General features: G+C 46.1%; 1 protein-coding gene and 1 long non-coding RNA gene across 6 annotated transcripts in view; one reads left to right on the top strand and one right to left on the bottom strand.

The window, feature by feature from the left end:
* Positions 1 to 23,926, bottom strand: part of LOC128333605 (uncharacterized) — a 174,354-nt gene that overhangs the window by 112,027 nt on the left and 38,401 nt on the right. The window lies entirely within an intron of this gene.
* The window catches only part of KIRREL3 (kirre like nephrin family adhesion molecule 3), a 780,338-nt gene that overhangs the window by 728,624 nt on the left and 27,788 nt on the right, over positions 1 to 23,926 (top strand). For 3 of the 4 annotated variants that reach the window (XM_053269217.1, XM_053269218.1, XM_053269219.1), the window contains 2 exons: positions 1,209 to 1,316; positions 19,417 to 19,526. In XM_053269217.1, the coding sequence (XP_053125192.1) occupies positions 1,209 to 1,316; positions 19,417 to 19,526 (218 nt within the window). The remainder of the gene's footprint in view (positions 1 to 1,208; positions 1,317 to 19,416; positions 19,527 to 23,926) is intronic. The other variant, XM_053269220.1, reaches the window with a different exon arrangement.

Genomic DNA, 23,926 nt, shown 5'->3' with positions numbered 1-23,926 from the left:
TGTTCAGACATGATGTTGTACCTATCTGTGTGCATAGACATGTTTGTGTGTGAATTGCTTTATGTGCGTTCATTTTCAACGAAGTGAACCTAGGTACAGACCCCCCTTCAAATTCAGGGTTCAGCTAGGAAGCATACTTCTATACATATGCTGAACATAATGTGTAGATAGGTCTAGAGTGGGCTTTATCATCATCATCATCATCATCACCAACAACAACCACCACCAATATATAAAGAGCAGGTCCCAATTGATTCACTTCTGGTTTTTTAGGATGGGAGCATTAACATGAAATACACGGTTGTTTTTTGTCCCAAAATATAACATGTAGAACGAGTCTCCCCTCTTCCATAAATGAATTTTCACCCTTCTGTACCCCCACACCAATATATATTTTAGTACCAGGAAATTTTAGTACTGGGCATGCCCTCAGCTCTTGCCTGTGGGCTCCCCAGAGGCATCTGGTGGGCCACTGTGTGAAACAGGATGCTGGACTAGATAGGCCTTGGGCCTGATCCAGCATGGCTGTTCTTATGTTCTTTTTTCCCCTGGTACTACTAGAGATGGTAGTAGTAGAAGAAAGAAGGCTGAGTTGGGCAATGAGGCTCTAACCCTGAACTGAAAAAAGTGCAGAAAACAAGTGTTCACACACAAAAACCAGAACATGGCAAAAGCACCTACTAAACTGAAGCGGGGGGGGGGGGGGGGACTCAAAACTTGAAGGAAACCTGTCAGATATATAAGGAAGTGCATTTTAAATCTAAGCTATAAATAATATATTACAAAAATCAATGACAAGTGCAACAAAACAAACATATCTAGAAGTCTGGATATTTCCGATAAATTACCTGAATTAACCTGGGGGGGAACTACTAGAATTCATCCTACCTTAGCTTCTCCAAACAATATCTGCATTTCTTTTGCTGAACACAAGAGATCCAGTGACATGAACCACACATTTCCACCTGTCTCCTCTCCGGACAAACAAGTCTCCATCCAACTCATTTGAGTCTGCCATATGTCACCACTAGTGCTTGTGACACATATGTCACCAATGTGCTTGTTTGACTAGGAAACAACAGCGGAGGGCAGGAGAGTCTGATCACAGACAACTAGGGCTAGGGTGACAAGCAGGGGCAATGGAACAGGGCAGAGGCCGGCAGTATCCAGAGCCCATCTCCACTTCCTTTGCTTTCTTGTTTTTTCAGAATCAGTGCCAATGGCAGTCATCATAGGCGTGGCAGTCGGAGCCGGTGTGGCGTTCTTGGTGCTGATGGCCACCATCGTGGCCTTCTGCTGTGCTCGTTCACAGAGAAGTAAGTTCCTTTTAATTCAATTCAATTCAATTGACTCTTTGACCATGGGAGGCTGCAAGTTTGGAAGACCTTCTTTGCCCAGAAGGCCATAGAAAAGAGCTGCCAATTTTGGCCTTCCGGCTGATTTTCGACTAACATCATCCCCAGTCACTGTATCCAGAGAAGAGTCCAACAGTTACAGATGATGGGAGTTGTTGTCCAGTGTCTGCAGGAGGGCTGAAGTTGTGCAGCCCTGCTGTAGAAAGAGACAATGCAAGCCGACTTCAAGTTGATCTTTCTCATGATGGAGATCCATCCATCCTTGACACCCTGATTATAAGCATTTTACACCTGTGTTTGTGATATATTCTTGGAGACACCAGTTGGGATGTAGAGGCTCCATTGGCCATAGACCTATGGCTCCATCATTACTGGTGAGCAAGCAGTTACAAACTGCGAGGGGAAATAGTCTAACTAGCACATTCTTGGAAAGCATGTACTTAAAACAATATGTAGCTTGACTCTGACTCAAAACACACTGAGGTTAAAAAAAAAATACAGCAGTTTAGCTTTGAGGTTCTGATTCTTATTGTTCCTGCATTGACACCCTGCTTTATTCTTCCCTGACTGTAGCTTTAGAACAGGGCTGCTCAACTTTGGCCCTTCTGCAAATGTTGGCCTACAGCTCTCATAATCCCGGGCCATTGGCCACTGTGGCTGGGGATTGTGAGAGTTGTAGTCCAAAGACAGCTTGGGGGGTGGGGTGGGGGGGCTAAATTGAGCAGGCCTGCTTTAGAACCAGCAAAATAATATCAAAACTTGTATGTCATTGTTTTATGAAGGTCTTGAATCTCTTGCATATGAGGCATTGGGATCAAACATGTATGCAAGTTTGCATTCAGGCCCTGAGTCTAAGTGTAACTCCTCTTGCCCCTTCCCTCTGGAGGGAAGAGCCTGGAACTGTATACCAACTCCCAGGTGCCAGAAGGAGCTCCAGTCCATGCCAGCTTATCCATAATTACGTAATTACATAATTACATAATGCAGAACTGCGGGGTCCAATGGACCAGTGGTTCTGCTCCTCCACCCTGCTCTCCTGTCTGCATTCGGATGAAATGGAGAACGGGCTCTGTAGTCAGGGAGACTGCAGAGAGGAGGCGGAACTGGTTGTGAGGGCTTCCTTCTTCCTTGAAGGACAGCCAATCATGCCCAGAGAGAGGGAGGATCTTCCTCCCTCAACTGGAATGCCTCCAGTGCTGCATTCGGACATAACACTCCAATACTAAAACCCTGGTTATGAGCAGCTAAACTAACTACAAACTGAGGGTTCAAATTGGAGTCCGTGAAGCACAAGCTCGGGTCGCTGGACAAACGGGACCAGAGTTGCATGCATTCGGACATAACGGTAGCAAAACCTCTGGCCCCTGCAAGTCTGGTTCCACATTACGTGCAAATGAGGCCAGTATAAGGCAGCTGCTTATGTTCCTTTATTGTTTTAAAATACATTTAAGTAGTCCCTCTTAGGTGAACAATCAACTAAATAATTGACTGTATATTGCCACTGAATTAGACCCCCACATGTGCACCAGAGGTGGTGTATCTCACCTTGCCTAATGATAGGTCCAATCTTGCCAGAGGCAATATCCAACACATTTTAATTTTACCAGATGCATCAAGGATACATTGGAAGTGCGTTTTAGCTGCTTAGGAATGTCTTACCTTTATCTTGTACTAAAAGAAGCCGTGTTATCTGAACGCTGCTCCCTATTCTGAGCCAGCAGGGATCAGGAAAGCTATATATTTAAATGAAATAAATATTTGACTCCCTTGTCAGGCCTGTAACGTGATTGGCTTCACTGCAGAGTTGAAGCAGACGTTAAAATCAACATCACAAATGCAAGTAAAAGATCATGGAGGTAAACAAAAGTGGGCTCATTAGCAAAAAACACAACACAGAGAGAAGTGAAAGAATGATGGTTGGCTGAACGAAGAGGGATCAAACCATCAGGGGAAGGAAAACTGATTGTTCGGAGCTTCTAAAGATAGCACAAGAGAACAGACAGTCCTCAGTGGTGCTTCTAACTATATGGATAGCGCAAGACAAATAAGCCAAACACTATGCAAAATCCCTGTGTTGTGTTGCCAATGAAAAAACAGTAGGTTCTTTCTGGATTGTTTGTACAGAAATCAGAGAGCCCCGATTCCCTCTGGATTTGGTTCATGCATGGCTGAGCCCACATTCTGGTTCGATTTTAAGAGCAATAATCGTGTCTGCTTCCACTGCTACCCACTTTCATAATTCTCCCAAACCCCATTAGCAGCTCTTTCAGGTATTAGCAAATTAAATCTCCGGCAGTCATTAATCTTGCATTTCAGTAAGTACTTTTTGATAGACGGGCACACAGCTCAGACCTGAGAAGAGGCCAATTCAATTTCACTGGAATCATTCAGCAATGATGATGCACACCATTCAGGCTTGCTCTCGATAGAAAATGGGCCAACTTTTTGTTACAGTGTCAGTGGCTAGACATTATCAGTCTGTCCATTCCTCCCCACAATGACCCCATCTTTTTTAAAAAAACAAAAAAGATAGATGTGAATACGCTGCATCATTCCTCTGATTCCGGAAAGGAGAAACCACGTGGCTCTCATGACCTTCTCCTTATTTGCTGTAACCAGATGGTGCTGGGTTCTTTGCAGGGCATGCAATCTAACATTAGTGAGATGATGACAGATCAAGCATGCACAGATGATGCCAAGGCTTAGATTAGGAAGCCATGCCAGAATTTCAAAGGGTTGGTCATTTGGAGGCTGCCACTGAGCTGAAAAAAGCCAAATGGTATTTCCAAACCTTCATCCCAGTTCAAAAATTACTTTAAAATGGCTGCAAAACAGAGGACCGTGCACTTGAACAGATGTTCAGGGGCGTGTGTATGGAGTGGGGGAGGGTAATACATGCTGCTTTCTGCTAGCATTTCCTGACCCCCATCTCACCAGGACTCTCAATCTGCAATTTAAATTCAAATAAATGAAGTTCCAGATATTTTCCAGATACATTAAGACCTGCAGTGCATAGTTCTGGAGTTCTCTATTGTAGACTGAGCACTCTTCTCGAACAAGGGCTGTCCTCTTTAACTACAGATGTAAATTAGCTATACAATAACTTCCTTTTCTGAAATAATCCTGGAAATTGAAGTTTGGTGGGAAGAAGTGGGGGAGATTGAACCAGGGATCTCTAACAACGATCCCCCCCCCACCAGCTAGGATTGCCCGCTGATGTAAATCCTATTCACATGTTATGTTCAATACTCGTACAACAAGGGTTGTACCCAGATACAATTATTCACACATTATATTGAACACAGCAGGACATACAGCTATCTGTATGATGCATTGGTGGGGCCTGTACCCAGGGTCACTTCTGAAATGAATGCAGGTACAGTCATACACACAAAAGCATGCACAAGTGTACAGACATCTAAATGCAGGCACAACGTAATGTCTGAAGAGGGCTCTAGTCTTTAATGGCAGGCTGGTGCATAGACATCAGCAGTGAAAACTTTTCACAGTTAGTGTCCCAGAAGCAGCCAGTGTGGGCAGAGTGAGGGGGTGGGAGGCACCTGTATAAGAACTGCAAGTGCTGCTCGTTCCAGCTCTCCTCTTCCTGTCCACCTTGCTGTGCCCTGTTTTGACTGCTGCCACGCAAACCCCAGGCATACGGGCTGGTTATTTGTGTGGGTGGGGAACCAGGTGAGTAACCAGCCTACATGCATCAGGTTAACATGGTGGCAGGTGAGACAGGGCACAGTGAGATGAATGGGACAGAGAGAAGAGAGCAGGAATGAGAAGTATCTGAGGCTTGGGGGAAAGCGACAGCCGCAGTTTAGGGATGTGCAAACCAGCTCGAGGATGAGCCAGTTTGCCATCGAACCAGACTGGGCCCGATTTGGTTCAACCTCAAGCCAGACCCCCAGGCTGGCTTGGAGCCGGTTCAGGGGTTTCTAAGGTTTTCTTTTTCTGTTTTTAATTTAGGCCTCACCATAGGTTCCGGTGCCGCAGTGTGTGTGTGTGTGTGTGTGTGTGTTTGTGTCTCACTGCCATGCCACAGCCATGTGGCGGGGGGGGGGGAGTCTCTGCCATCTCTCCCTCCCCCCCACCGGCCTTCCCCTGATCTGCAAAGCTTTGCCTGTACTGGCCAATCCTGTAATGTCCCCACATCAAACTGCCGTTAAAGGCACAACTCCTATCAAAGTGAGCTACCCTATTCTCAGCATTTTTTGAAATTACAATGACCAGATTATTTGGGGATACCATGACATTTAAAGTGAAATATTCTGCAATGTAAGTAGGGGTCAAGGAACGCACTGCATGCAATGAGATTGGTTTTATTTACCCAACAACGTATTTAAAATCCAACTAAAATGTTAATAACCACAACCAGTAATAAAAGAAAAGGGATTCTAAAAGCAAGAGGAAGCTCTTAAAACTGACCTTGGAAGCTAGGGCTTGAAAGTCTGGCAAAGAGTGAATGGTTTTTACTGCCATCCTAAAATGGTCAGTTGAACTAGAGGAGAAAAGCTGGTCTTCTGGTAGAGAACATGAATTGTCTCCTTTCCTAAGCAGGTTCCACCCTGGTTTGCATTTAGATGGGTGGCTCCTTGTGAGCACTGTCTGCTGTAAGATATTCTCCTTAGGGGATGGGGCTGTAACTCAGTGGTAGAGCATCTGCTTCTATGCAGAAGGTCCCAGGTTTGCTCTCCAGCATCTTCTGGTAGGGCTGGGAGAGACTCCTGCCTGAAACCTCAGAAAACTTGATGGAGCAATCGTCCTATTTGGTATAAGGCAGCTTTCTATGTTCCTTCCTTGGGAGAGAATTCTCCCTTAGCAGAGACTTCCACAAACAAATGTGCAGCAAGCTTACACGGAAAAAGCCCAAGATATAGTGAGCCCAAGCACTTCCAGGGACTTAACTTATGATTAAAAGTAGAGAAAATCAGAGGAGGCACACGGCAGAAGAAAATGGCACCATTTTGTGTCAATTTTTTCCTGACAAGTGATGGGAAGCTCATGCCACAGCAGGATTCATACTGTGAGCCCAGCAGGCAGTGTGTGGATGCATAAGTGGGGGATATCTCTGGAGAGCCCAATTATTCATGTAATAGCACTGGCATGTATCCAAGATAAGAGAAAGATGCTACGAGATTGACCCGAGTCTCAGGAGAGCCGTGTCAATTTCACTGCCATCACTGACTTATTTCAGTAAGAGGACCCTAGAGTTTGATCAAGCAAAAATCTATTTGTTCTTTTTTGTTTGTTTTGTTTTAGTTGTTTATCTAAAAGGAGGGAGAGTTTTGAGAAATTGGATGTTGTTTTTTAAATATATTACTGTATTTACCCAAATCCAAGATGAGGTTCTTCCCCAGTAGTTTCCTGTTAGATATGGAGGTCATCTTAAATCCAAAGTCCTCTTTCTTTGGGGTAAATCCAGGTATAATTGATATTCAACCTATAACTTTTAAGTCATTGTCTTAAATTCAGACTCTCCTTCTTTTCGGGTAAGTACAGTATATAAAGTTGAGAGAGAAATATTACGCTTTGCTGAAAGATGTAATTTATCAATTATGTTTCTTTATCTTAATGAATGTTAAAGAATTGTTCATTCTGTGAAAAATTATTAATGATAGTAATAAAACCTCCCTGTCACAAAGCCAGAGTTCCCCTCCAACAGATCAGCTTGCGTAGTCCAGATCAAAACAATGTTCCCCAAGCAGAAAAGTGCTGCTGGAAGACGACACAAGAGCAAATAGCTCCGGGTGTCTCTAACCAGCGATTAAAACCACACCAGCTATAATTGGGCGGATGGGTTCAAAGAACCTTGGCTCCCCATCTCCACTCCTCCCCTAAGGGGAATATCTTACGGTGCTCACACATGTAGTCTCCCATTCAACTGCAAACCAGGGTGGACCCTGCTTAGCAGTGGGGACAATTCATGCTTGCGACCACAAGGCCAGCTCTCCTATCTAATGCTCAGATGAGGAAACGAGAATACCAAAGCTAAGCATGGAGCATTCACTGCTGTATAACCATCTGCCACTCCTAACGTCTTCCCCCAGGAACCTACGGACATATTGGTTCTCTTCTCCAAAAGAGGTGTTGGGGGAGGGAGAGAGATTCCATCCTCTTTGTACAAGTAGCTTTCTGGGGACCACCTGCCTGGGCAGCAGATGTTAGCCCTACCTCAAGAGAAGCTCTGCACAAGCATTTGCCACTCAACACACCATCCGCACCAAGTGTGCCAGGGGCAGGGAAACATCCCTTGGCAGTCGTAGCTTTGCATGAAAGCAATTTGGCTCCAGCAGTCAAAGAAGATATTTGGCCTGAGTGTAGAGACAGACTAGTCTGGCTTACTTGTACAGGAAAGTGGCAATGGGCTGTCTATTGTGTTCTTCATCAGACGTCCTTCTCCAAGTCCCTCTGCTTTCTCAAGTGAGGTGGATGCTGGGGCCATGCTATCTTTCCGATGCTAGGCAGAGACTTAAATTTGGCCAGACTTTCAGCACCTGGTATCGCAGGTTTTGAAAGGGCAGATTTCATTCAACTGGACGAAATCCCATTCTGCTCTGTGCAGTCTTAATTATTTTATTGTGATTGTTAATGTTATTATTATTACTAACAAGAAAACATCTCAGCTTTTATTTGGTGTTACATGAAAGCTTGATATTTCAAGTTTACTAGCTTTCAGATGCCCTCTTTGCTCATCAAAAAAGTGTACATTACCTATAAAGCACTTGACGGCTTGGGTCCAGGCTATTTAAGAGTGTGCCTCCTTTGTCATGAACCCTGCTGCCTGTTACAGTCTTCTGGAGAGGTCTGATTACAGTTGCCACCAGCTTGTTTGGTGGCGACCCAGGACCGGGCTTTCTCTGTGGCTGCCCCAGGGCTTGGAATAAGCTCCCTGCTGAAATAAAAGCATCTCCTCTGTTGGTTTTCAGGAAGACCCTCAAGACTCTCCTGTTCTCTCAGGCTTTTAATTAGAACTAATTCTAATAATTATAAAAACTTGTTTTAATAATTATTTTATTCTATTGTTTTTATTGTCAAGTATTTTAATTTGTGACTTTTAAATATTTTAAATTTAAAGAGAGATTTACATATCAGGCAGTATAAAAATATGATAGATAAACAAATTTTACAGGTATAAACCACCTGAGAGTCTTGACTGAAAAGCAACATTAAAATACATTAAGACCAACAGCAGGCTTTACCATGAGTTCAAAGTTGCCCCCCAAAACTGACTCAGAGTGGTGGGTTTTTTTTACCCTGGATATAAATACATCAGGCTACACTCTAACATGCAGTGAAAACCCCAAATCGTGTGTGAAGCTCATAGGGACTTTGGGGTAAATCTGGCCAATATGTGAACACACACCATCCATTCTGGAGGAGATGCGAGCTAAAAGTCCTGTGTGAAAAACGTTCTGGTGCATTATCGGAGAGGAGATCTGGTCTTGTGGTAGCAAGCATGACTTGTCCCCTTGACTAAGCAGGGTCCACCCTGGTTGCATATGAATGGGAGACTAGAAGCGTGAGCACTGTTAAGATATTCCCCTCAGGAGATGGAGCCACTCTGGGAAGAGCAGAAGGTTCCAAGTTCTCTCCCTGGCAGCATCTCCAAGAGAGGGCTGAGAGAGATTCCAGCCTGCAACCTTGGAGAAGCCGCTGCCAGTCTGTGAAGACAATACTGAGCTAGATAGACCAATGGTCTGACTCAGTATATGGCAGCTTCCTATGTTCCTATCTCCCTGGGTCAGATCTCCATGTTCCCCACTCTGTCACTTTTAATGGCATCCAAAATCCAGCCCCTGCAGCACTATGGGAAATGAAACACTGCTGTGCTGAGCTATGTATCTCTTTCCTACACCCCAAAGTCCATTTCCACTTGTAAAGTCAGTTTCTTTGACCCAGGGAGCAGCAGTCAAGTACAATGGTCTCTTATGAATGAGCTAAAGTTACATCAGCATCTCTATGGTGACTAGCTCTTGTGTGATGGGGAAGAACATATTGAAGCTTGAAACCAAGGTATGCTCATACCTGTATTAGGACCAACCTAAATGTAATAAAATATTGAAAAAGTTTGCTCACTACTTGTGACATTTTGTTTGGTCCTAACAAATGTATTATCTTACTTTGACTTTGGGATTTGGGTTTGTTTGTTTAAATCAGTGCTTTTCAAAATCAATGAGAAAAGGTAAGGGCTATTAAGGACTATGATTGGGTAAGAATCACTGTGGATTGAATGAAATCCACAAGCCCCCTCCTTCAATTAGTTGTGTGCGAGCTGGCTTGCTTCGATCTGGGCTCGACATCGAGCCAGCTTGGTTCGGGTGGTCCGAGTTCAAACTGGACCGGTTTTAAAATTGCTTTTAAGTATTTTTTTAAATGGTTCCAAACTGTTTTAGATTTGTTTTTATATTGTTTTAATCTGTTTGTTTTAAATGCTGTTTGTTGTAGTATTTTACTTGTTGTGCACCTCCCAGAGCCTTTGGATGGAACAATATAGAAATGTAATAAATAATAATAAATATTACCCCTGAGCCAACATGGATAGTTCAATGGCTGAACCAGACTGGACCTGGTTCGACCAAGCCCAAACCGAGCCAGTCTCACAGCTGGCTCACACAACCCTACCTTCAACCCTTGGCTACCCCCAGTTTTAGCCCAAAGCAAGTCCCTGATAGCCTTCTAAAAGCATCTACACTGGGCAAGTTTCAGACAAGGTAAGGGACTCAGGCCCTCTTTGTCCCCCCCCCCCCGTAATTTGAGCACTCATCATGGACCAACATGGCTACCTACAACTTGTGAATATTAAGGTGTGATATCAAGAGAAGTCCCTTACTGACAACAGTTAAGATAGCATGAACAAAGTCACGGAAAGTCTCTAAAAGTCATGGCAATAGATGAATGGTTCGTGAGAGTTTGGGAGATGCTGTCATTAACTAAATTAACAAACCTTGTCAAGACCTGGGAAGGCCGAGAGGGATCAGACACGTTTCAATTAAAATGGGCAAGGTTTCTCACTTCCTGGAGAAAGCTATTTTGGAGCTAATGATAATTTAGAGATTCTGCTTTCTGCTTGAGGGAACTAACCAAATTATAATGTCAAAACCATGTACTTGTAGTTTAACTACTTCTGCAGTAGTGTATTGCAGAGGAGAATGGCATGAATCTCCCCACCACCCAGGGGCAGCTCTTCCATGAGGCAAGGTGAGACAGTCGCCTCAGGTGGCAGATTTTTGGGGTGCCAGCAGGGTGGCAAGATGCCATTTGAGCAGCTCTTCAGGATTGATCTGACCTTTGCAAACTTTGACAGGAGTACCTCTCCTCAGACTCCTTTGCAAATTTGCAAGAAGCACAAGGAAAGAAGAGGTGGCTGCTGGCTTCCCATGCACTTCTAAAGCTTGCAAGAAACAGTTTTGAAAGAGGGCTGGCCTATACCAAGGATATGGGAAAAGGCAACATTCTGTGCCTTCCCTCAGATGCTGTGATGCTTTGGGCCACCCCTGCCACTATCATGGTTGGTATTTTTAAATCTTCTAGGGATTGTATCTTCTAGAACAGGGGGTTCCCAATGACCATTGGCTGGGGATGATGCCACCTGTGGTCCAAGAACATCTGGGGGAGACTCAAGGTTGGGAATCCCTGTTCTAGAAATATTAGAACCTGCAGTATCATAATACTACTACTCATCTTACAGAGTGGTTGTAAATACAAGAGAACCTCATTATTCACAGGGGTTCCAATCCGTGTGTGTGTGTGTGTGTGTGTGTGTACATACCGTGAATGATAGAACATTAGGGCAATGGGAATCAGGGGGTTACGTTCCCAGAATGCCCCAATTTACCAGAAAACAGCTGAAAATAGCTGCCCCCCATGACCACTTAAATGTCCCACCATGCTCCCAAGTAGTCCACCATTCCAAAAATTGACCAAAAATAACTGTTTTGCCCCCTTTTTTGGTAAATGAACCATAAAATGCCTCCCAAAAACAAAATGGCAGACGGAAATGAACTCCGAGGTCATTTCCAGCCACCCGACCCAAGCATACATGGGTTTAACCCTTGTTTTCCTCCCCCCACCACGTATACCGAGGTCGGGTGCTAACTACCTGACCACAAATATGTGGAACTGCAAGTGCTAGATCCACGATTAACTAGGTCCTCCTGAATTGCAACAGGTATAAGAAATATTAATACCTTTTAATAAAATAAAATAAAATGAGGAGTTGTTTCTAAAAGTTAAGTACATTGAATGTGTAAATTAGTCTCCCAGGGGGAATAATGTAGGATTCTTATTTGAACTGTTCCAAGTCACAGACCAACTACTGTACTATGAGATGCACCATTGGAAACCACCTTGTCCCCAAGGACTGGATTATGTGACCTAGCTAGAATATTATTAGTCAGGAGATCCTCCATCTCGAAGCAAAGATTGTCTTGAATGCTTCTGGCTCAAAGGCTCCCATTTCTTGGCTAAGGCTGACTAAGCTAATGATAGGTCACGGGCTGCAGAGCAGATATCACAGAAGGTGATTCCTGCTACTGTTTTAATGAGAAGCAACAAAAGGCATCACAACCAAATTATGTATACAGTAAGCAGAGAGATTCCCCAGGGGACACATTTTAACTGGTTTAATACGCATCTGTTGTTGTTTCCTAGATGACATTACAAGCCACAAGTTATTTAAGAAGCAACATCCCTAAGAGAGGACTCTATGAAGCCATAATTGGCTTTTCATTGTGATTAAATGCTCAGGCTTTGGCGCCGAGGACATTATTCCTATTCTTGGACAGAAAACAGGAAGAAGCAATAAACCATAACAGAACAAAAAAGAAAGAAAAAAGAAAAACCTAGAAAGGGAGACTGCTCTTCTTGCATCATGGAACTTGGAAAATTCCATCCTGATGTGTTCATAAACCTATTACTAGCAAACGCCTGGAGGATAGGCAAACGGTGGTCTTAGAAGAATACATTATCAAGAGAAAGGCAGAAGAAAGCCACTAAATTAAATATTGATTTGGCTGATGGCATGAGGTTATCAGTTAAGAAGGCTTTGTGCCGCAGGCAGAAATGTTAATTCAAACACACTCTAGGTATTAGTAACCTTAATGCATCTTGCCTTCTGACAATGAAGGGGTCTCGATTCAAAGTTGGTCTAGTTCCATTCCATAACTGGACAAACCCCTACATTCCTTTCACCATTTCTTCAAGCTGGACATTTCTACACAGTCATTTATCTAATAATAATAATAATAATAATAATAATAATGAGTTGAATTTTCCTTCTGGTCTTCCATGATGAAGATTTCTTGTGAAGATGCCACCCTATTATTTATTTATTTTTATTTAACCACAGCCAAGTTTGAAAAGGGTTAGTTTTGAATGTTGCTACAGATGCGATCTGACAACATGGAGCTGCATTCACAAGAAAGCTGTACCACCAAAATTGGTGGAGAAAATGCCTTCAATATTTTCAGAGCTAGGACCCATGTCTAACTCCCTTGCAACTTAGGATTTGTTATGAATTTTTCTTGCACATCATTTTTACCCTTACTCTTTAGCTATCTAGATTTGTCGACCTTTCTTCCTCGTCTCTCTCCTTCCTTCTCTCTGTTAACCCCTCTCCTGTGCTCTCCTCTCCATGGATGGTCATGGCAGATGGCCAATAGATTGCAACCTAAAACTTTGTTTTGATTTGACCATTTCAGTCAATTCATAACAAACAACTGTCCTAACACCAGTCCTCTAAATTACCTTGGGCGATGCCAGAAACCTCAACCACAGGGGCTTCCACTAAAATTTCCCCCCTTGCAAATTTATTCAGAGCAGGTTTGTAACATCCTTCATCCCCTACTATGAAATGTCTCCAAGACTTTGGAGAAGGTGCACAAAATGATTATTTATTTATTTCACTGTTCTCTGTGGCACTTGATCCTTCAGGACTGGTCCTGACTAGTGCCGGAGAATCAGGGTCTTTGCTTCTTGTTGATATTCTGTCCCCACCCCATGGCTGCCATGCTGGTACTGGCAGTCTCGGCTATATTGATGGTAGCTTTGGGGTTCACATTGCCTAACCACATCCCCCACTTTGCCAGGAAAGTTGGGAAAGCAACAGCCCTGCTCACTTTTTTCCTCCCTTACCTACAAAGCCCCATCCCAGATGAGAACATGCCAGGGAGAGAAAAGAGAAGAGGAGTCCCTCAAGTGGGAACAAATTAACAAGGGCAGGCAAGCACTCCACAAAGACCCAGCAACTCCAGTTTTGAAATACTGTCTGCAAGAGCAAGTGGGGGGAAGAGAGTTTTGCCTTATTTATTTATTTAAAATATTTATACCCCGCCCCTCCAGTACACTACTGCTCAGGGCAGCTCACTGTCCACTATTGACCCAAAGACCCAGTCAAGCGTATGGCCTTCCACATGTGTGGGACCAGAAATCAGTTGAGACAAACCCATGGTCATCATGGAGGGCATGAAGTCCCGAACTGTATCAGACAAGGCGGCCTCAGCATGGACATTAAAGTCCCCCAAGACTAACAGCTGTGGGGTCCTCAACACCACATCTGAGACCACCTCAAGCAGGGAGACTGTTAGACCGTGAGGTGGGTGGTATACCAACAGAATCCCAACTTTGTCTTGTGATCCCATCACTGCATACAGGCACTCAAACTGGTCAGAATGGCGGACAGTGTATCTGGTGAGGGGGGTGGCTTCCCAATGAACCAGGGCAACCCCACCTCCCTGCCCACCCACCCCCACCTTGCTTGATGCTGCAACCAGAAACCTGGTGGGCACAGTTGTGAGAGATTTACATCTTCCCCCTCATCCAACCAGGTCTCCCTGATGCACGCCAAGTCCACATGCTCATCCAGGACAACCTCCTGGATGGCTTTAATCTTTGCATTTATGGACCTGGCATTTAGGAGCACTAGCTTCAGGCAAGGTGGGCTGCTGGAAGAGTTACTAGCGTCTCTTTGGATGAGATAAGGGCTGGAGGGCATGATGGCTTTGATATAGCCAACACGCCTTCCCCTCACCTGGCATGTCCTTCTCCCGCCGGCATATCACCCTTTGCCAGTTGTCTACAGTTGACTGTCTCCTAATGGCGCAGCGGGGAAATGACTTGACTAGCAAGCCAAAGGTTGCCACTTTGAATCACCGCTTGTAGGTTTCCCAGACTATGGTAAACACCTATTTTGAGCAGCAGCAAAATAGGAAGGTGCTGAAAGGCATCATATACTGTGCGGGAGATGGCGATGGTAAACCCCTCCTGAATTCTACCAAAGGCAACCACAGGGTTCTGTGGTTGCCTGGAGTCGACACCGACTCAACAACACACTTTAGCTTTACTTTACTTTTCATCAATGGTATTTTCATAAAAGGTTTCCCTCCTCTAAGCATTAGCTGCACTCATTCAGTGCCCTGCACTCATTCAGTGCCCTGACCAGTGTTTCCTCTAACAGGGATCCCCAGATGTTGTCGACCACAGCTCCCAGAATCCCCAAGCCAAAAGCCATTATAGCTGGGGATTCTAGGAGTTATAGTCAACAACAGCTGGGAATCCCTGTTAGAGGGAACACTGGCCCTGACCCAGAATCAAGCTGGCAACCATGGCAGTCTCTTTGGGGATGGGTGCGTAGCTCAGTGGCAGAGCATCTGCTTTGCAGGCAGAAGGTCCCAAGTTCAATCCCTGGCAGCATCTCCTGGTAGGGCTAGGAGAGACTCCTGCCCAAAACCTTGGAGATCCATTGCCAGTCAGTGTAGACAATACTGAGCTAGATGGAGCAATGGTCTGACTCGGTAGATGGCAGCTTCTTATGGGAAGCACTGTGCAGGTAGCACAAATGGGAGACAGCACAGTCCATGCAAAGGAATCTGTTGCATATCCCCCATGGCACAGTATTGTGTCTCTCTCTTGCAAGTGCTCCGTGCTACCCTTTTGCTTCAGCACCAGTGTGCCAAAGCAGGACTGTGGACCCCTTCTGAGCCATCAAGTGCCTCCCGTGCCCCTCTTCATGTCCTTCTCTCAACCGCTCCAATCTCTCTCTGCCTCTTGGAAGCCACAAGCATCCTCTTGTTTGGATGACAGACTGAACAGCAGACACATGAACACTTGAGTTAGTGTCTCCCATAAAGCATTCCATCTTTCAAAAACCAGCCAGAGAGATGATTCATTGCCTGTCACTTGAAAGCATGCATTATTTATAGGGATTTCAAAAACAGCTCCCGTTTCTAGTGTGTCTCGGATTAGGTTGTAAACTGCCCCTTTCGCCTAGTCACTTGCATAGTTAAATCTTCCCCCGCCCCCCGCCCCCATCACATTCTGCAGGCTGGGAAAGGGAAAGATGCTAAAGACTTTGCTTCTCAGATTCTTTTCCTCCCCAGGTTTTGTAATCAAACAGAAAATCAGGAACGCCAAAATAAATGACTAAATTAAGCCTAATCCTGAAAATGCTTAATGGGATTGTCAGCGTGCGGAAGCCAGGGAGCAGTGCGTGCCATTTTATGTGAGCTGATTGAAAGCCTCCAGAGCTGGCTCGAGATATTTTGCTGCTTGAGGCAGAAAACCCAAATTGCATCCCCTCCTGCTAATTAACATGAAGAACAGGCCAATCCATGGGTAAATCCACCCCCACCCCCCCGAGCTAGTTTCAGAACTCCCATTTGTTACAATGAATTTGCACAGGAGAACTTCCTGGACGCTTGGGCCTTGGTCATGGGCCAGATCTGTCTACCACACTGCAGCACTCTAATCTTCTGCCCAAAGCAAGGGCCTCGCCTTGCCCAGCAGGAGGGCCACCTCCAACTACGTGGTAGCCATTTTCAGAGCTGGCCATTTCTTCTGAAGTGAAGCGAGTCTTTTTGTTTAGTTTTTTTGGTAATGAATATATGCAGCTGCCTTATACCAAGTCAAACCCTTGGTCCATCTAGCTCAGTACTGTCTGCTCTGACTAGCAGCGGCTCTCCAAGGTTTCAGGCAGGAGTCTCTCCCAGCCATCCCTGGAGCTGTCAGGGAGCGAACCTGGGACCTCCTGCATGCAAGGATGCAGATGCTCTGTCACCGAGCTGCAACGCCTCCTCAAATACTTGCATTCCCTAATACGTTAGAGCAGGAGAGCTGGTCTTGTGGTAGCAAGCATGACTTGTCCCCTTAGCTAAGCAGGGTCCACCCTGGTTGCATATGAATGGGAGATTTGATGTGTGAGCAGCACTGTAAGATATTCCCCTCAGGGGATGGAGCCACTCTGGGAAGAGCAGGAGGTTCCAGGTTCCTTCCCTGGCATCTCCAAGATAGGGCTGAGAGAGATTCCTGCCTGCAACCTTGGAGAAGCTGCTGCCAGACTGTGTAGACAATACTGACCCAGATGGACCAATGGTCTGACTTGGAATATGGCAACTTCCTATGTTCCTAAGTTGTGCTGCTTTATCTTATTCTTACTGGGTCTCACAGGAGTCTCTTGCCTCACAGTGAAATGTTAGCCCTGGAGGGTCTTCAGTCATAGGAAGCTGCCTTACACTGAGTCAGACCACTGGTCCATCTAGCTCAGCATTGTCTACACCAAGGATTCTCAAAGTTGGGTCCCCAGTTGTTATTGGACTTCAACTCCCATAATCTCCAGCCACAGTGGCCTTTGGTTGGAGATTATGGGAGTTGAAGTCCAACAACATCTGGGGACCCAACATTGAGAATCCCTGGTATACATAGACTGGCAGTGGCTTCTCCAAGGTTGCAGGCAGGAGTCTCTCACAGCCCTATCTTGGAGATGCTGCCAGGGAGGGAACTTGGAACTTTCAGCTCTTCCCAGAGCGGCTCCATCCCCTGAGGGGAATATCTTACAGAGCTCACACTTCTAGTCTCCCATTCAAATGCAACCAAGGCAGACCCTGCTTAGCCAAGGGGACAATTCATGCTTGCTACCACAAGAGCAGCTCTCCTATCCGATCAGCTCTCAGTCCTGATCCAGTCCATGGATCAGACTGCTGATTCATGGGACTACTGTCATCGGGATGGAAATAAACTGGCCTGCCGTCAACCCAGGCCAACAAAATTTGGATCTGGATTGGAATAGCTATTGGTATGTCTACATTACAAGCTTAGAGTGGATTTAACACAATTCCCTGCTAAAGCTTCCCCTGAAATAATCCAGCAATTGTAGTTTGGCAAGGGTGCAGAGAATCCTCATAGAAAGTTCTACCCCTCCTGAATTAGTCTTCAGAATTCCCAAGGGAGAGGGAAATCCATCAGTTTAAGTCCATCATGTAGACACACCCTTAAATAGAAAGGTCCTGGAGCATTTGAGCTCTAGAGTTTAGTTCTAGAGACCCTGGGAAAATCAAGGGCCAGTTATGATTTTTAGATCTACTTCTCAATCTAGTTCTTCAAAGTCTGGAGCTGTTTAGATTTACCTTCTTCTCTGCCTTTTATCTTCAACAGAGAGAAAGAAGCATTTCCTCTTCTCTCCAGCCTGCTGCTTGGTTTCTTTGGTTTAATTTTTCAAAAACCACCTCTTCAAAGAGCAACGGACTTCTCCTGGGAAACTGGAGGTTGGGGGGTGCGGGGAAGCAAGCAGCTAAATCCTGCTGCTCTTCTTTTCTTTCTGCTGCTGCATGAAAAGAAGCCCATCCCCTTCAAGTTCAGCATCTGCTGCTGACTGCACAGTACTGAGCATAGCCCAAACACCTACTATTTTGTGCAGATAATCAATTAGATGAAGTCTGTCTTTCAGTGAGATTCGGTAGTAGCGGAGTGACCCAGAGGCCTATATGCCCAGGGGGGCCTTTCGTGCTTCTAGGTCAGCAGCCTAGCCCAATGATACCCTGTACCGCAGGATGTGCAGTACAGGCCATATGAGATGGAATGTGGTTTCTTGCGTCTGCATTGATCCTTCTTCTTCGTGAACTTTGCTGACCGTGTGTCCAGGTTACATTCTTGGTGTAGGCAGGGAATGGTGAGGTCCAACAGGCAATACCAATGCCCCACATGAACAAAATGTGCGCACTTTGAACTTGCAGTAAAGCCTCACAGAAACCCCGCGGTAAAGCCTGCTGTCTGGGAAAGCACTTGGGGCTCCTGCAGACTCCAAAAGTTAGCCCCAACACTGTTCAGAATTAGAGGTTGTGGAAACAGCATTTCCATGAGTTTCCTCAAAAACCATGAAACGGTTGAGACGCCGTTTCCACAACCATTATTAATTATACTACTACTACTACTATTTCAATTTCAATTTCTATACTGCCCTTCCAAAAATAGCTCAAGGGATTTTATACAGAGAAATAATAAATAAATAAGATGGAGCCCTGTCCCCAAAGGGCTCACAATCTAAACAGAAACATAAGACAGACACCAGCAACAGTCACTGGAGGGATGCTGTGCTGGGGGTGGATAGGGCCAGTTACTCTCCACCTGCTGAATAAAGAGAATCACCACGTTAAAAGGTGCCTCTTTGCCAAGTTAGCAGGGGTTCTACCCTGCTAACTTAACCATGCTTCTGATCTGCATCGGGATTGCCTTTGAAGTCTGCAGCTCCCTGGGGGCACAGTGTTAGAGCCATAAGGCTGTGCACAGGGGTAGCGCAAGGTATTGTGGTGCCTGAAGAATGTCCTCAAATGCTGCTTTGCCCCATGCCCTGCTGGGGACCAGCCCTCTTTCCAAAGCTGCCTTTGCAAGTTTTGAAAGTAGTGTGGGTGAGGAGGGGTGGGGGCTTGCTAGCAGCCCTCTCTTCTCTCCTTGTGCTTCTTACAAGCTTTGCAAGGCATGCAAAGAGAGATGCTCCTTTCAAAGCTTGCAAGGGCCAGATTGGCCCCCAAAGAGCAGCTCTGATGGCAAGGAACATCCTGCTGGCTCCCCAATCATCTGCTGCTTGAGGCAGCCATTTCACCTCGCCTCACAAAAGGGCCGCCCCTGCCTGTGCATCATATCAGCCCCTTGCTCTATATATGGTTCGTGTTTATGGTAAAGCCTATACTGCTTTATGAGGACATGGCTCTGGAGCAACGAATGCTGTTGCATTAGCCTTAACATCTAACATTTTAATGTCTCTCTGCGCTTTTCCTCTCTTGCCTAGATCTGAAAGGTGTGGTTTCAGCCAAGAATGATATCCGCGTCGAGATTGTTCACAAGGAGTCTGCCTCAGGCAGAGAAACCGAGGAACACCCAACGATCAAGCAGTTGATGGTGAGGATTTATTCTCTCTCCCCTTAATCTGTTACTCTGCGTAACCTTTGACAGTAATGAGCGCAAGTGCGCGGTTCAGTGCACTAAAGCCTGCTGAAGGCAAAGGATGTTCTTCCAAAAATCTCACACGTCACTCAGAGCTGTTAAGTTGTGCTGCCACGAAAAACTCCCAGAGTGCAACTTTTTGCTAATGAAGACAAAGAGCCGGGAGACATTCATTATTGCAGCACAGCAGTAACCCACAGGCTCTGATGAAAAGAAAGGCTTCCAGCCTTGATGGGGAAATTGATGTGGCTGCAAATAGACATAAAGGAGGCTGAACAACAACAACAACAACAACAACAACATAATAATAATAATAATAATAATAATATCATCATCATCATCATCATCATCATCTAATTAGCCATTAATAACTAAGCCAGACTGAAAAGGCCTCTGTGATGTTGAGTTGCTGGATAGATGTTTGTGCATGCAGATTTTCACAGGTAAAGGTTGCTAGCCTCATTACTGTCAAACCATCAGATCTCACCAAATGGCCTTATGGTGACCTGAAGTTATAAACATCTCAGGCACTTTCAGAGACAACCCAAATCCAAATGGCATTCCACACAGTACCAATAGAATCCCTCTCACGTACCTCTTTATGATTCTTATTTAAATGGACACATTTCTGTCCTGTTACGGTACTCCAAACCTGCTACCTTCAATGGTCTGCTTTGCCTGGTTCTACCTTGATTAGCTGACAACAGGTCTTGGCAAATTTTCTTTAAATTTAGGAGCCAGTCAATGGACACTTGAGAAAATGACCATACTTCGTGATGGACTGGGGTGCAGCCACGATTGCACAGATGGGTCCAAAGAACCCAGGACGCCACTCCCCTAGAACTGCCCCCGGTGCACTGGCTATGCCCCCTACATCTGATGTAAGACACAGGGCTGCGGCCATATGGGGAAACAGAGCCACACAGCTCCATTTGCAACTCACTTCAGCCAGCACCAGGTTTGCACAGGACTGGGAGCGCCTTTCCCTGCCTGGAAAGCAGACAGATGTGTTGCTAGCCAGGCTGGGAACCCAATGCTGGCTGAAGCTTCTCCCAGACAGAGCTGCGTAGCTTCCTACACGCCTGTGATGGACGTTGTGGGGCAGGGAGGAATAAACAGACTTCTCCTTATACCCTTTACAAGCAACACACTTAGAACAGAAACAAGGCCGCCTGGGACAAACAAATATATTATTAAACAATAACTCTGCCTCTGAACATCCTGGCCTAGGAGCCTGGGATTTGCCTAGCCTTGGTTTACCGCAGGAAACTCTTCTCGGTTGCTAAAGCTTTACAAAACCATTACTTTTATCGGTCTGCATGCCATACACATACCCAAAGCTGTCGTCATGAGAGCAGCCCTGCCGGATCAGACCAAAGGTTCTGCAGTTAGGGATTCTGGGAGCTGTAGTCAAAAACATTTGGGATCCCCACTTACAGGGAACACTGGTCAAGAGAACGAGAACCAGGGGCAGAAGAGAGTCCAAGATAAGGGCTAAGTGGTTATGCACTGTCACCACACGGGAGGCAGGCTGCTTGGTGACGAGCAGGCTAGGGGTGTTCAGGGGCTGGTGGGAGGGATTGGCCCTTGGGAGCCAAGGACTCAAGTAGGCTGGTACTGCAGCCTCGTAGGGGTGTGCATGAAACAGGTATGCCTGATTGGGAACCAGACTCGAACAGAACTGGGCATGTTTGGTTTTGCCCGTCTCTCCCCCCACCCCCTGCGCCAACTGGCTCGAAAAATTGAATTTATTTTTATTTAATTTGAGCCAGTCCAGAGGTTCTAACAGGGGAATTCATTTATTTTTAAGAACTCACCACCTCTGAGGGACACTGCGGCAACTACGGTAGGATCTCTGGTGTTTCACCCTCCCTCAGTCTCAAATTGGCCCAGTTTGGGCAGTTTTCCAGCTGTTTCCAGCCTGCTCTAGGCCTCTTTGCACTGGCGTTGGCCATTTTGGAGGCCGCCACGTATGCGCACTGGCCATCTGCATGACCAGGGAATTTCCCCCTCCCTTAGAACCCCGAGAACAGCCAGGGGGGTCCATCTCAATTTCGAGTTGAACCGCGTCTGGTTCGTCTCGAGGGTGAGCCAGGGGCAAGCCCCCGAGCCGGCCAAGTTTGATGCCAAGCTGGTTCGCACATCCCTGCAGCCTAGATGATGTCCTTGAAACATTGCACTCCGCTGGCCAAGCTGGCTGTAGAAATAGAGCACAGGTGGTGCAAGGTAAGGGGCCAGCACCTGACCCCTGGAAACCTCACTGCAAGATCCCTCTGGTGCGTCTCTCAGAAATATCCCAGGATCCCTCTAGAGAAGCTCCTGTGAATTCTTCCATTGAGCAATGGATACCAAATGTAGACATAAAAGCAGGGGTGGTGGGCAGTGTTTATGAAGTTGTGTTGGGAAAAACTGAGCCTCTGAGGATTTCCCTGATCGGTTCCCCGTTGCTAATACATGAAGCTGCAGAGGAGAGCTTCAGCATCTCCCCGTCAGTGCTGTGCTCTGCATCCCAATGCCAGCTTTGCTTTCCGCCTGCCAGTGTCACGTTATAAATGACTAATAGAAGCAAAACAAATGGAAAGGATGCTGAACCGTAAAAATAAACCCATTCAGGCATAAAAGCAGAGAACAGAAGCAAAAGCGAGCGGTGGCGGGGAGGGGGGGAGGGAGGAAGCAGACAGATTTTAAGCATGTTCGGTGTTGCCATCTCACCCCACCCCTTCAGATTCTCAGCCACCCTTTGGAGTCGGCCTCCATTCGCTTTGCCTGGGCAGGGTGCTCTGTGAACGATCAGTGGAAGCCCCCGTTCGAGGGGGGACGCTTTGCAGGGTGGGAAGAATCGATTTTAGGTGGTACATGTGTACGGAGCGGAGGCCTTGAAATCGGTTTGAAAGCAGAGTGAGCGACAGGGGCCTCATGCTGCTTGTTATTCTGCCGGCATCGTCCTCTCTTCTGAATTTGCCGTTTTGTTGTATTTCATTTCAAAAGATGGATAGCAGCGTTCTTTATTTTTTGCTCCACTCCCAAAGGGAAAACTCAAATCAAAGCGTGTAGGTATGAAACACCCAGGTTATTTCGGCATGGAGCCGGGGGGGGGGGGCAAGAATCAAAACGTGTGAAAGAGAAACGGTACCACTGTAGACATGTAGAGTCTGTAAAAGGCATCGTCTCATACTGTGCTGGTCTTCTGGTAGCAAGCATGACTTGTCCCCTTAGCTAAGCAGGGTCCACCCTGGTTGCATATGAAAGAGAGACTTGATGTGTGAGCACTGTAAGAGTGCTTAGGGGATGGAGTCTCTCTGGGAAGAGCAGAAGGTTCCAAGTTCCCTCCCTGGCGGCATCTCCAAGATAGGGCTGAGAGAGATTCCTGCCTGCAACCTTGGAGAAACTAGTGCCAGTCTGTATAGACAATACTGAGCTAGACGGACCTATGGTCCGATTCAGTATATGGCAGCTTCTCATGTTCCTATGCACAGGAGATGGCAATAGTCAGCCCCTCCTGTATTCTACCAAAGAAAACCACATGGCTCTGTGGTCGCCAGGAGTAGACACCAACTCAATGGCACAACTTTACTGTTGATGCCAGTTGTCTCTTTTCTTGAGCCCTATTCTGGCTCTGTAGAAACTAGGGATATGGTACTGTTGCATAACCCCCAAGAGCATGCTCTGGAGCCCTGTCCCACACTGATGCGCTCAGAAGCCTTGGTCCCTGTTGTCCATGGCTACCGCATTTGTCTGCTACAGAGACAAATGCTGCATTCGTGTTTCTGGGTGCCACCGCATTCCCGATCATGGGAAGATTCTGTCCATGAGTACAATATCCTTCTGCACAGCAGGGGTGAGACTTCTGAGCACATCACCATGTGGACAGGGCTTCTGAATGAACTCTTGGGGATATTGTATGTGACTTTTTACATTGCCTGAATGAGGCTAGATTCTTCCTGAAATCAGAACGCAGGGACACCCTAGCATTTGGCATCACAGGAAGAATCTGTTCATGAGTACAGTGTTCACTTCTATGGACAAATGCTTTAACTGTGGATGTGGGGGGCAGGGTGAGGCTTCAGAGCATGCTCTTGGGGATGGAACAGAGTTTTGCTGCCTTACACTGAGTCAGACCATTGGTCCATCTAGCTCAGTATTGTCTATCCAGACTGGCAGCGGCTTCTCCAAAGTTGCAGGCAGGAATCTCTCTCAGCCCAATCTTGGAGAAGCCAGGGAGGGAAATTGGAACCTTCTGCAGGTAAGCAGGCAAATGCTCTTCCCAGAGTGGCCCCATCCCCTAAGGGTAATATCTTACAGTGGTCACACATCAAGTCTCCCATTCATATGCAACCACAACAGACCCTCCTTAT

The sequence above is a fragment of the Hemicordylus capensis genome, chromosome 8 (genome assembly GCF_027244095.1).
Source record: "Hemicordylus capensis ecotype Gifberg chromosome 8, rHemCap1.1.pri, whole genome shotgun sequence".
Lineage (NCBI taxonomy): Eukaryota > Metazoa > Chordata > Lepidosauria > Squamata > Cordylidae > Hemicordylus > Hemicordylus capensis.
The sequence above is the reverse complement of the archived record's forward strand: the minus strand, read 5'-3'. Positions and strand labels throughout refer to the sequence as shown.